At 38.4% G+C, this 14852-nt stretch overlaps 1 protein-coding gene across 7 annotated transcripts in view; it reads right to left on the bottom strand.

Moving 5' to 3' along the window:
* Positions 1-14852, bottom strand: part of TDRD7 (tudor domain containing 7) — a 78157-nt gene that overhangs the window by 38418 nt on the left and 24887 nt on the right. For all 7 annotated transcript variants that reach the window (XM_045882738.3, XM_045882740.3, XM_045882744.3 and 4 more), the window contains 2 exons: positions 11073-11146; positions 8568-8785 (listed from right to left, as the gene is read on the bottom strand). In XM_045882738.3, coding sequence (XP_045738694.1) covers positions 8568-8785; positions 11073-11146 — 292 coding nt within the window. The remainder of the gene's footprint in view (positions 1-8567; positions 8786-11072; positions 11147-14852) is intronic.

The following is a 14852-nucleotide window of genomic DNA, read 5'->3' as shown; positions in this document are numbered from 1 at the left end:
AGGAACTGAACTTGACACTAACCAGAGCTGAATGAGATGTCCTTCAACACATAAGGCAAATATTCATGGATAAGCTTAGTGGTATGGATAATGTCTGGTCCATATACTTTCTAAGCAATCTTTGGAGACTGGCTGAAGGGTTACTGAATTCAAAGGGAAAAATAATGAAACTCATATTTTTCAAGTTAAAAAAACGTAAAACAAGTGTAATTTTTTTCAACTGAAACTTTGTTTTAAAATTTTCACGAAAATTTGTTTTTCTCATTCAACAGTGATTGCTACCTATCCTCCACAAAATGTGTCTTTGTCTCTCTTTAATTATCTGGTAAATAGGCTTACAAAAGATACCTACCACTCTATCCCCAGCTTACAACAATCTCCCCAAAGATAAGGAATTGCTATAATGTGGGTTACAGTGTGGTGTCCATTATTCACTGTGCTCTGGTGCATCTAACCAGATTGTCATGTGATCGCCTGTCACATCCCCCAAGTAGAAAGTTTTTCTAGCCTTCACAAATGACCAAGGTAAGTCAACAGCCATTTGAAATGTGGCTTTTATTATATACTTAGTATGATAATCAGCAGCTCATCATTTCAGTTATCTCTTATAAGGGCGCTTTTCACCTTCTCTAGTCTACCTGATCCAGATACATACCTGAGGAGGGAGTCATGGGCCTTCTCTTCTGTAGGAGAAGATTCAAGGTCATAATCCTACCCTTTTCCTCCATGTTTTATTTGCTTTGTGACTATACATTTTTTTTTTTTTTTTGGCTTTGGATATCCACTCAAGAAACTACCAGTCCAATGACCGGGAAGTGGCATGACCTGGAACTCCACATCTTCACTCACTCCACCTCACCCTCACCCCCAACAGGAGAGACAGGTAGGTAACATAGAAAATTAACTCTCTACACCATGGAGTTTAAACCACCTCCTTTGGTACTCATCAGAAAATTCTGGTATCTAACATGCCTTAGACTTTTTATCCCCATAAGTTTATTATATTTAGTTTGATTTCTGCCTCATTTGGAATTGCAGTGAAATACTTCTCTCTCACACTCCTCTGGGATTTCTTAAGTTTAGAGTAGACATATTAGGTTTGACATATGTGAGGCCCAAGGATTTCAAACATCAATTTCTTCAGGAGCCCAGTTTGTTCACACAAATGTCTTTATTCTACGCACCTAGAAACTTTCTTCTTCTTAATTCTAGAGGTCTTTACTTCTTCCTAATTTTACCTGTAAACTTAAATTCCTGAAGCCCAAATCCTTTGAGTCTATGGAAGGCTCATCTGCTAACTCTGCAGCATGAGCTACTGAGGTAAACTTACTGTCTCTTGTGGAATTAGAATTTTCTTTGGGATTCTCTAATAGAATTGGTATTGTCCAATTAAAAAGTTTTCTAAAACAGTTGTATGGGTCTCATCCAGTCATAGTTTTGTTTCCATTGTGGTTCTTTGTGTTGAAGCTTTAAGTTCTTCTTTTTTAAAATTTCATTTATTTATTATTTGTGAGAGAGAGAGAGAGAATGCAAAAGAGCACAAGCAGTAGAGAGGGAGAAGCAGGCTTCCCGCTGAGCAGGGATCCTGATGTGGGGCTCGATCCCAGGACCCTGAGATCATGACCAGAGCCGAAGGCAGCCACTTGACCGACTGAACCACCCAGGTGCCCCCGAAGCTTTAAGTTCTAAATTTCATTTTATGTGGTCACCATCCAATACAAACCAGAGACAGTACAGTAAAATCACATTTACCTGGAGGCCTGCTTCTGAGCAATCCAAGCATTAGAAAGGTTTTGAACTCAAAAAGAAACCAATTTAAAAACTCAATTTCAGCAGTGAATAAAAGACCCCTAAGTACCTTGCCACAGTGAAAACATCAAAGAGTTACTGACCAGAAGCTAGTACTCTGTGATTAGCCAGTTCACAGAAAGAAAGATTGACTGGTTGATGACCTCCTTAAGAGCTCAGTCTTTTTGTACTAAAACTGAGAAGTTCTGGAAAAGTCAGACCACTGAGAGAGATGAGAAAATGGTGCCCAATGGCACCATTGGGCCACAGTGAAGACAAACTGATAGGTTGGGAGCCGAAGCCCATAAGGGCAGTGGGTGGGGCATATACTACATGCAGGGAAATACAGAGATGAGCTAACCCACATATCTCAATGTTCCACGCCACCTACAACTGCCACCCTATCTGCAGCAGTTTATCAATACTAGTGATGCTGAGCCCAAGATATTCAGAAACAGTTACAATTTTTAGTTGCTTCTGTTTAAGAAGTACAAATGTTTGTGGCATATTCCACAGAGATTTAAATCAAAGATAAAGGTAAAAAGTGCCTGTAGAGGGTAACCCCTGAGTGTTTACAAACCGTCTGCTCAGAAAAACTCTCTCCACCATCTTGGATGAGCAGTTTTATAGACTGTATACAATTTAAGGTTCATACTCTCTTTCACCTCTCACCCCTTTTTCCTAGTAAGGACTTTTTACTGATGCTGACTGCAACTATTTTTATTAGGATAGACTTCAAGTCATTTTGCTTCAGCGTGTCCAAGGTCAGGCTCTTGCTCAGTTTCCTTCAGCAAGACGATGGCATCTTCTGGTTAAATGTGTGCAGAGCTTTTGGGGATGATCCTCGCTGGCGGCTGTGGCTTTCACTGTGCCTTCTAGGCTAAGTAGGTACTCTAGGCATGCCCTCATTACCTTTGGTGGGGGCGGGGGGGTGTGCCCCTAAGATAGCAGAAACTCACCTCATCTTGGAGTTTCGATTACTTTGACTTCAGTCATCTACTCTCCTTATCTTTTTTCAATTTAAATTTTTGTTCTTCCATTAGCTTTTCCTCTATCTTCACTGAGATAAGTTCCTTTGTAGAGCTTGCTGGGCATGTCTCTGGTTTGCTGGTGATTATAACCTGCTTTAATTTAAGCTGGGCTGCCCCTCAAAAGATAACGGCCTTTTTTCTAAATAGCTGCTATGTGTCTGATACTGCATGGCAGTTGCTTTTTATAGTTTGTCCCACTTCACTCAACAACCCTATGCGATGGATAGAGTCACATTTTAGAACACAGTGGGGGCCCTGGGAGGATGATTTGTACACTGCAAGTAATATAGCTAAGAGATGGCAAGGCAAGCACGGAACTCCAAAGCCCAAACTCTTCCTATCCTACTCGAGCGCCCTATGGGCAGTTGCTCTGTTTCACGTCCCAGCACAGCAACATCATACACAACATCTCTGTTCTCATTTCGCCACAGTGCTAGTCTTTCTTCTATTCAGATGTTCACTGAAATGAAATTTAAAATTAAAATTAAACTGTTTCAATGTGTTCACCACTTTTTTTTTTATTGGTGAAGGATTAGAAAAGAAACTGGATTCCAATTAGATATTATGGCTATACTTTGATGCCCTCAGTTTATCTTTTCACTGCTGCTTCTGCTGGTGGTGCTATGTAGATGGTATCCATACTATTAAATCTGAGGACGCATCACTGCTGTTTGATTTATGTTCACTTCCTTAGAAATTCAAGTTGTTCAGTTTTAGCCCAGAAATATCCAGGCTTTAAAAAAGGGCAGTTCATGTTGCATGGGCTAACAGGTGGCTTTATTATCTTATACAATTATTTACCACAATTAAAGAAAAATTCCTGAACATCCCAAAATATAAAAACATATCTTTGTAAGTGGCAGAACTGCCGTCGCCTCCTATGATATTATGGAGATTACTGTACTGATGCAATTCAGAACTTTAAGAATTTTTAGAGTCTGGGGTATTAGAGTACTCAACAATGTAAAGTGCAGTGATTTCTAAGGGGTAGGGAAATGACATTTAACAAAAATACAGATTAATAGTAAACAACTTTCTGTAAAAGCATGAATAATTAGTACAACTGGGCAGTTTTATCATCACTCACATTTTATGTTCTAAAATTTCATGCTCTCATTCACAAAATGTTATATTCATAATTAAGGCCTGATGTGCCTCCAGCACAACTCAGAACATTGCCCCAGCTATCCCGAAGCGGCCCTGTGCTCTTCCTCTAGGTCTCTGAGGCAGGGCGGAAATCCTTCTCAGCTGAGCGCATGTGGTCCTGTCCAGCTCTAAGAGAGCCCCCCAGCTCTCTGTGCAGTGTCAGGTAAGGCATTAAATAAAGATACATATTCTGGCTCACGTGGGAATGGAGAGGTTTCTCCCTCTACCCATACTGCAGAGAGTGGGGAATGTCAACAAAATCTCTGGTGTTCAACAGTCATTGTTACAAGATTTGGAATTTTACTAGAAATCAAAGTCTGCCAGAAGCTCTGGATCCTGGGTGACCTCCTGGTGTGGGGTATGTGCTAAGTTCCCACCAGATGATGACTCTTTCACAAAGTGACCTCTAGCTTCTGCCTGCCTCTTGAGTTTCTTTTTTTTTTTTAAAGATTTTATTTATCTGACAGAGACACAGCGAGAGAGGGAACACAAGCAGGGGGAGTGGGAGAGGGAGAAGCAGGCTTCCCGCGGAGCAGGGAGCCCGATGCGGGGCTCGATCCTAGGACCCCGGGATTATGACCTGAGCCGAAGGCAGACGCTTAACGACTGAGCCACCCAGGCGCCCCTCTTGAGTTTCTTCTTGAGCCACTCTCTCCTTATTGAAATTCTTTCAGTTTTCCTGAAAAAGTTTGTTTTTCCTTCCATCTCAGGGCTCTGGCACAAGCTGCCTCCTTTGCCTGCTTACTTCAGCTCACCTGTCAGGTTTCAGTGAGTAGGCACCTCCTCCAGGAAGTTTTTCTTGACTCATCGTCCTAAGTTGTTTACACATTTCCTTAACACCCTGCACTTCTTCAGCACAGTCACAGGCTTACCATTATTTGTTCAATGTTTATTTTCTCAATTGGACAGTAAGTGCCATAAGGACAACGACCATGTCTGTCTTGTTTACCGTTATCCTTAGCACCCAGGGCAGCGTCTGGCTCATAGAAGCATTTTTTTAAAAAATGTATGTATTTGACAGAGACCGAGCACAAGCAGGGGGAGCAGCAGCAGAGGCAGAGGGAGAAGCAGGCTCCCCACTGAGCAGGAAGCCTGATGCAGGACTCGATCCCAGGACTCCAGGATCATGACCCGAGCCGAAGGCAGGCGCTTTAACGACTGAGCCACCCGGGCGCCCTCATAGAAGCATTTTATAAGTCCTAGCTAAACACAGCAGTTAAGAAGAACATTAATAAGACCAGCATTCTAGAACAGCTAAGAGGTGTTACTGTCCTCCTCCTGGGACTAAGTGGGAATTCTTAGGCTCAGTATCCTTGGGCTAGAGACCTATCATCTCGGGCTCTTTGCCTTTTCACAACAGCTTCTGCACTATTTCCACTTCCCTTGCAAGTTGCCTAGGAACCCTATGCAACGGGTTCATCACTGTGAACATGACTATATGCTCTTTAGCTTTCAAAACTCAGTCCACATTTTGTTGTTGGAGAGATCCAAAGGTTAAGAACAACAGAGTCAAAGCATCCTTCCGCCTGCATCAAAAAGTAATCCAATATCCTTGTGAAGTGGCTTATAGCACATAGCTGATTAGAACCTCCATGAAAGTAAAATTTCAGAGCTGCTCCTTGGCCCCAGAAGCTTATGTTGCCCATTCTGATATTCAAATGGAAATACCTGCAGGTGGCTATCTCTGAATCTGTCAAGTACATATGGTGTATCCATTGTATATAGGTATAAATGGGTGATTTTGCTTTCATAACTCTATTTTTCAATCTTTTTTATGTAGAATGTTTTATATGATTGGGGGAGAGAGAGCACTTTTTTAGAAAAATAGGGAAATATGCCACACTTGGGTTTCTTCTTCAGTTTCACAAGGAGCTGTATAGAGAGATACACACTACCAAATCTTCCTTACTCGGAATTTTCTATGCTGCATTTGAGAATGTCCTCACCTGTAATAGCATCGGCCCTGGGCATGCCATCAGCATTTCTGCTTTTCAGTAAGGTGAAAAGCAAGAAGTCAGAAGAAAGAGAAAACAACTATGGTATAACTGTTTAAAACTGTCTAAAAATAACCATGGTGTAATTGTTTAAAACTGTATACCAGCAGGCTGTTAAAAATATTCAGAGGTTATGGACTCTGAAAGGCAAACTGAGGGTTCTAGAGGGGAGGGGGGTGGGAGGATGGGTTGGCCTGGTGATGGGTATTAAGGAGGGCACGTTCTGCATGGAGCACTGGGTGTTATGCACAAACAATGAATCATGGAACACTACATCTAAAACTAATGACGAAATGTATGGGGATTAACATAACAATAAAAAAAATATTCAGAGGTTATAAGAAAACAGTTTTGAAAAGATTAATAGACATCAATAATGGCAGTTTTTGGCATCCTAGACACAATGCTTTAACACTAAGCAAATTCTCATCCCTAATAATTTATAGTGATTGCATCTGGAACAGTCCTACTCAAAGCTGAGAGACACAGAATATAGATAAGAAAGGTATATTCTATGTCTGTTTCACGTTCTACCCTCACTGCCTGAACATTATTATGCAACAAAGATGAATTTGAACAACGAAAAAATAAAAAGTCAGTTGTTTCAGCACCCGAAATTTAGTAAGAAACCCTTCATTTTAGGTAAAGTTTTAACATCAAAGATACACTCTCTCACCTACAATCCTAGCAAGAGAAATTTTGGAGTTTTGCAGACATATAGTTAGGAAAGATGAAAATTTCTCCCCAAAAGCCATAAATTAAGCTACACAGACACTAGTAGTTATCATGGAGTATAAAATAAAACAACCAGAAACAATAATACATTAGGATCTGTGGAGTTAATTTTTAAAAATTTACTCCAAAGACAACTTTTTTTTAATCAAAGCTTTAAAGTGAGTTATATGTGTATCCTGACAAAAAAGGGCTCTTAGTTCATTGAAGATATGCTATAAGTTTATGACTGTCTATAGATTTAAAAAATAAAAGAGCCATAAGCATTCGGAAAGGGGCTCCAGGCCCTGCACCTCTAAATTGAGCAGCCTGGTGAAACATCCAAAGTCCCCTCAAGATGAGGGAACCCTGAGGGGGCACATCAATGCTACTAAACCTGCAGCCAAGGAGAAAACTCTCCCTAGGAAGGAGTAAAAATGGAATGAAATGAATGGCAACCAACAGGAATTCCCATTATAAGAGCAAACCCTATATTCCACATAAATCAGGGGTAACATAGTCCGTAAACATTCCTGACTTTATAAATAAGGCAACAGCCTATTTCCAGAGTTTGCTATGTCTCCCTGTTTTCCCACTTTCCACTGTGTAATCTGACACGTGACATGGCCCTAAGGCGTTCTTGGCATCTACAGCAGTGATTGGTACCTGCAGGTGCACGGTAAATCATGTATGAACAAATGGTCGGATGAATGAACGAATGACACTTGCCGGGAAAGTGACTGGGACTCGAATGGGTGTCAGTGACCTGAAGGAAAAAGTGGTTACAAAAATACATGCTGTCTTCAGGCCAGGTATTTAGAAAAAGAGAGTGGCCTGTGCTTTACCCAACAAGATCGGGGGCCAAAATATATATTAAATTAGATAAATGAAAGCCCTCTATCAAACAAAAGCATATATATATATATATATATATTTAATTCTGCAAGCTTAGAAGCCCCAAGTAGCTGCTAATGCTGCCATTTAAAATAGTTACATCGTTGAATATATACTATGTAAATGAAAACATTAAGAAACATCTAATAGTTACTTTAGTTTAAGAATCTAATTGTCTCTAGGGGCGCCTGGGTGGCTCAGTTGGTTAAGCGACTGCCTTCGGCTCAGGTCATGATCCTGGAGTCCCGGGATCGAGTCCCGCATCGGACTCCCTGCTCAGCGGGGAGTCTGCTTCTCCCTCTGACTCTCCCCCTCTCATGCTCTCTCTCTCTCTGTCTCATTCTCTCTCTCAGATAAATAAATAAAATCTTAAAAAAAAAAAAAAAAGAAAGAATCTAATTGTCTCTATTGCTGGCTGAACTAGGATTTCTAATAAACTATTCTGATCCATCATTTTATTATAATAATAGACTCTCAAGTAGAAACAGGTATAGAAATTGATGTCAGTTCACTTGTCAATTTTTTTCCTCCAAAGAAGTTTGTAAACATTTTAAATCACAGCCCTGTATTAATTTAAAAATTAAAATAAGGTACTCTATAAACAGCCAAAATAATAAGCCTGTAAAATTTGAAGCTAATAAAGTTTTATTACCAGTTAGTTCAACTTATGAAAACGGCAAAGTTAGCAGCATCTACTGGAAGCAGTTCAATACAAAATGATATACATATTATCACATATTAAGTGCATGTAAAAATAATTTAAAACAAAATATATAAAAACAGCAATCACAACGCACATAGCCCTCAATCTTGACATACTTCTATAAATAAGAACTGATATCTCTAAGGTTAACTGATGTTAACCTTAGAGATAAATATTAATGAAGCAATATTATGTCAAGTGCTTCATGCTCCCGGGGTAAAGGTGATATGACTAATAACTCAAAATCTGAAAGTGGGGCAGGGAGGAGGCATCAGAAGGGAGGAATAAGGAGAAACGTACCGTGCAAATATGAGGCCAGTGTTCAAATTGTTGTAAAATTCCTTGATTAAGTTCTTCTTTATATAACTCTTTGTAAAAATGTGGAAGCTTAGATATCCAAATGCCATTGTTATGCTTGTTTAGTATTTCCTTTATGCGGTTTTGAACCTCATCCATCTTATAAGTGTAAGAGGCAGGAGGCGTGACATTTGGTTTTTCAACAGTCTGATTTAAATGATCTTTAAATTAAAAAAATGATAGAATTAGCCAGAAGGCTTAACATTTTAGATTATCCCCATTACCTAGTATTTGTGTCATTAGGCTTGGTTATACTTCAGGCTTATGGGGGTCAAGGGACTTAGAAGCAAGCAGGATTAGGCCAAGCAGGACTATGACAACTTTATTCTAAATTTTAACTCTGAAATGACCAGTAGGCTCAACAGTCACCCACAGAGGGAACCTGCTCCCTTTATGTTACAAGGATGCTTCCTAATTTAATTTAAACATCAGGATGATCTTGCCTCGTAAAGAATAATGAAATTTATTATTTAACCAATCATTTCCTAGTGCAACTAAGAAAGGTTAAATTTTAGACAATACCGGTATATATGAAATGCTTAAAGTTATATTCCACAAAGCATTAGGATAATGCCTTAATTGTAAGATCAAAGAACGTTTTATAGAAAATAAAAAATTGTCTAGGTTTTAAAATATAATTTTGTGCTTTATTAATGAGAAAAATAATTCGGCAATACACAGAAGTTCAAAAATTGATCCACCTACAGTAATCATCCTAGCCTCAGTTTATAAACTAAATAAAAGCTCTGGTACCCACAGATATCTACTAATTTGCTTTTATTTCCTCAATCCAAATCATTTATCTTTTATAAGTGAATTTTTATAAAGTTTTAGCTACCTCTCTTTACTCACACTTATTTTTTATTTAAAACTTAGAATGCCTGAGCCAACATCCTAGACAATAAAGAAATTTGAGTGTCCACTATAGCTGACAGTTCTGGTATTTTAAGAACAATGAAATTCATTCCAAACCTCCTCTAAGTTTCCCTGGGACACAGATTAGAGTGTATTAAAGATTACCATCTACAAGCAAAATATATTCATATTTTAATCAGACAGTATTTCTACCGGGATTCAGCAAATTTTGTTCTATCTTAAACTGGCAGGTAGAGAGATACACAGACTAGTTTGGGAACGCTGGCCTCTGAGGATGCCAGGAAGCCAAAGGGTGAGTGGTTCCTTGAGGATGGCTAGATGCTGACTTTGCTTTATCAACCACAGGGCACGAGACTTAATTTGGCTCAGCAAACAAATGAGTCCACGATGTCCATATAAAGGCATGACTAATTTATTTAGGTTCTTCCCAGATAATGATACAAAAGGACCAGGAATAAGGAAAAGATGAGCTTTTGAGAACTGGCCAGACCTCCCTTAAAGAGAGAGTGTCAGAACTGATGCAAGATTGGAGTCTCTGCTAAATGCACCTCTTCTGTGGGGCCACTGGGAGTCTCCTAAACTTGTGTGCCTTTTGTTAAACAAATCAAGGAAGTAATCTGTTTTATAACAGGTAGGAAAGACTGTGTATAAGTGTGTACATATCAGCTGCCAGGTGAACTGCAGTCCTCTGAAACAAGTCCTCATGGTTCTGTAGAAAAAAGCTTATTCTAATTGAAAAGGATTTACAATCTCTAAAGGGTATACAACTTTACTGAGTAAGCCATGTTTCAGAAAATGCCTGTGTAACAGTAATTGATATAAACAGAAATCATATTATTCAGTTAATTTCTATAAGAAATACCAGAGATGTGTTCTTACGGAAAAAATTATTTTGACTCACTAAGAATCACACTTAAAGCAGCAAATCATTTAAAATCACACTTAAATTTCTTGCAACATAAATACTGATTTTGAAACACTCTGTCCCTCAGGTGGGTCTATGAGTAGGGAATTTATACTTTGGTTGGAGAAGACAAGAGAACGAGTGTGTGCATTTTTAATCTGCAGATTCTTTGACTTTATTATATTTCTTACAGTTTTCTTAACAGCCCTTTTGGATTTTATAACCCAAGGAATCATTTATATTCGTACTTAGATGCTTAGTGGTCATTGCACACGGTTTAGGGTCCAAGGCTTTTAAATGGTGGAGTATCTGAAACCACTTTATGAGTTGAAGTCCCATATTTACGTACTTTAAATCTTACCCTCTAATGAGTGAGAGCGTGACAAGGGACACAAGTATCTCTGCAGGTGACACACGGAAGTGAGAGAGAATTGGTCTGATGTGAGAAAGGCCTATGTCAGAATAATGATATCTCTGGAGGTATTATTTTCTCTTTAGATCACCTCACGTCATAATTTAAAGAAATGAGGAAAGAGGGGAAGAGAGATATACTCCAAGTAGGATAAGGTGAGAGCAAATGTGAAAAACCACCATCAGATATTTTTCTTAGGGGCTCTGAGGCTCCAGAAGCCAAAAGGTATCATGAAGATAATGTTTAGAAAACATACCACTCATCTCCTTAGCACAGGTTCTTGAGAGATGCATCTGAAAAGGTGGTGGAAGGGATGCCTTTGGGCTAAACCTAAGGTGTTAAAAAAAAAAAAAAAAGTAAGTTAAAATTCTAATAGCAAAATCTATGCCAAGTTTTAAACACCACTTTTCATTTAAAGTCTCTGCAGCACTGAACAGCAAAACAAGTCAGAATATTTCAAAATGAGCAAAAATGAAAATGATACCTGGTATTAGCTCTCATGTTTCATACTCACCCAGAGAAAAATGTGTTAAAAGCTAAATTTATTTTTAAAAATTTTAATGTAGTTATGTTTAGTCTTTTTATTATGGTTTTCACTTTTAGCGTTTTTCTTTTTTTTTTATTATGTTCAATTAGCCAACATATAATACATCAGTAGTTTTTGATGCAGTTTTACAACAACAATTACAACAACATTCATTAGTTACATATAACACCCAGTGCTCATCACCACATGTGCCCTCCTTAATACCAGGTGATGGGTATTAAAAGCTAAATTTAAACTAGAACTTTAAAAGAACTTGGAAGTTAGATTTCCAAGTACTCACCTTTAAGGGACTAGCTGTACAAAGTAAAAAAAAAAAAAAAATCGTGCAGAGAATAAGCAGTTGAACGTAAAGAATATTTTGGAATATAACTAAAAAATGAAGGACTTCCATCACCAGATACTGTAATGAGTTATAAAGTGGCAACATTTATAATCTTTGAGCAGATAAGTAAAATGATACAGAGCTTAGAAACACTCAATTTACATTGTATCTGAGCATATGAGAAAAGTGGCATTCCAAACCACAGAGGGGATTGTTCAAATAACAAATTAGAAAAGAAGAAACATAGATTCCCCACATCTCATACCCTCCGCCAAATAATTTTTATATAAATTATATTGGATATATGTAGGAAGATTTTTCCAAATAGGAGGACAAAGAAACCACACACACACACACCCCCCATTTGTGTTCATGTCAGTCTCCCTCACTAGACTCCAAGTGTCTTAATGACCTGTTTCGGGTGCCTAGGGCAGTGCTTGGTCCAGGCAAGGGAGAGTGAATGTTGTATAGTGAATAAGATGACTGAATGAATCAATGACTGCATCTTGCCCAACAGTGGGTATGGGACTAGCGTGGGTGACAATGACACAGTACACATATTTTCCGATTTTTGGATGGTATGGAATACTCTAAAAATTAGACCAATTCTTTGGAATGAAGCACATCTCATAATATTTTAATTCTATAATAAATTATTAAATGGTAGACTACCAACACAACTTACTTACTATATGATGGTATGCAACTATAAGAGCATCGTATTTATGTATTAATGCATCTGGGTAATAACAGAAGATGCCAAAACATATCCAACTCCTACTTCTGCAGAACTGGTAGAGAGACAGCACTCTTTTCCCTTGCACCAGACCATAAAAATGTAAATTGGAACCTTCCCCTGCTCTGAGTCTGCTTTGAGGGCTCTAGTAGCAGGCAGAGGGTTATGAGCAAAGAGAGAGCATAGAGAGATTATGGCAAGGAGAGCTATGGTTCAAGCATGGGTAGGTCTGATGGACAGGAAAGAAAACAGTTGACATAGCAAAAGAAAGCTTTCAAGGGAAACTGCAGGGACATATGAAAAACAAACATAATAAGATGAAAGAGGTCCAATCAATTTTATAACAGTAAGTATAAAACATTTATTATTTTGTTTCTTAAAAGACAAATAAATAGTGGGCCGCCTAGGTGGCTCAGTCGGGTGGGCGTCCGACTCTTGACTTTGGCTCAGGTCATGATCTCAGGGTCATGAGATGGAACCCCGAAGTTGGGCTCCGCACTGGGTGTGGAGTCTGCTTGGGATTCTCTCTCTCCCTCTCCCCCCACCCCACTCGTACTCTCTCTCTCTCTCTAAAAAAAAAAAAAGACAAATACTTAGACTGGTCCAAAAAAATCCCCCATTAAATCTAAACATATGCCATGTATTAGAGACACATTCATACCCCACAAACACTTATTTAAGGACCTACTATGTGGGGGCATGGGGAGACAGAAATGAACTATGATTAAACAAGAGAAACACACTCCTATCTCATGGACTATACATATAGTTGATAAAACAGACTGTGGGAAGCAGTTATGACACGGCCCCCAGTGATTCTTGCCTCGGTATCCACAGCTTTGTGCAATCTATTCCCCTTGAGTCACTTGCTTCTAACCAAGAGAATATTTCAAGGTTGAGGGGATTACAAATGATTAGGTTACAGAAGATTCTAATTTCCACCCCCTGCTAGCATAATCTCTCCCTTGCTGGCTTTGATGAAGCAAATGGACATATTGGGGAGGCCTATATGGAAAGATATTGAAGGTGGTCTTTGGCCAACAGCTAGGAACTCGGGCACTGAGAAAAAAAGGAAATGATTATGCCAACAACCATGTGCATCAGCCCAGAGGCAGATTCTTGCTCAGTTCACCCCAGCCATGGCCAGTACCTTCAGTGCAGCCTCATAAGAGACTGAAGCAGAGGACCTAGCTAAGCAGTGTCAGATACCTGACCCACAGAAACTAGGAGATAATAAATATGCGTTATAAGCTGCTAGATTTGTATAATCTCTTACATGAAAGTAGATAATAATGCACTGACAAAATCTATTTATAAAAACAAAACCTACTAAGTGCTATGATAGTGGCAATAGGTATAATGAAAGCATATGACAGAAGCAAGAAGCCAAATCAGGAGTAGAGAAAGGAGGAAGTGGAGAGTAAAGGTTATTGACACATTATAGAGTTATAATAATTTGAATACTTTGGCACAGCAAAAGAATAGACAGATAACTAATAGTTCTGAATGGAAAGCCCGGAAACTGAGTCATATATTTATAACAATTTATTATTAGTAAATACAGCATTCGAAACCAGTGTGGAAAGAAAAGATTACACAATGACTGGTAGCAGGACGTCTGGCTAACGAGACTGCTACGCTTATCCTGTACAACCACATAAATTTTGGATTAAAGATTTAATGAGACCATAACATTCTAAAAGAAAACAGAAGACCTATTATATAATATTGGGGTAGAAATGCTTTTCTAAGCCTAACACCTAAAGACAGCAGCCACAAGAGAACAGATTAATAGATGTAACTCTAGAAAATTTTAAAAGTTTTTGTATAATGAAAATACCAAAATTAAATAAACTGAGGAAACACTGACAACATATTACAAAGGGTCAATATTCTTAATTTATAAATTATTTTTACAAATGAGAAAAGAAAAAAAAACCAGAAAAGTCGTGCAAAGGGCAAAGACATGTAATTCATAAACGATCTACAAATGGTCGAATAAACATATGACAAAATTATAACCTCCTTAAGAATCAAAGTCAAAGAAATAGACATTAAAACACAGGTACATTTTTTCACCTCTTAAAGTATCAACTAAAAAAGTGATGCCTAATGTTGACAGGGGTACAAAGAAACAATCACATCCATATGCTTCTAGAATATAATTGGTATAATCTGTGTAGAGCATAAATTAGTAATAGCCTTAGTATGTATACCCTCCTACCCAATTTTACCAATTTATTCTAAGGTACTAGTTATGAATATATGCAAGGACTGTTCTACAGAGATATTCAGTAAGAATTGCTTACAATAATGGAAATCATTTATATTCAACAATATGTGGTTGGACAATGGACTTCCCTGACATGAAAAATGATAATGTAGGGGCACCTGGCTGGCTCAGTCAGAAGAGTATGCAACTCTTGATCTT

The sequence above is a fragment of the Mirounga angustirostris genome, unplaced genomic scaffold (assembly GCF_029215605.1).
Source record: "Mirounga angustirostris isolate CCGP_5_RB_7025 unplaced genomic scaffold, mMirAng1.0.hap1 SCAF_15, whole genome shotgun sequence".
Taxonomy (NCBI): Eukaryota; Metazoa; Chordata; class Mammalia; order Carnivora; family Phocidae; genus Mirounga; species Mirounga angustirostris.
This window is presented reverse-complemented; position numbering and strand designations above follow the sequence as displayed.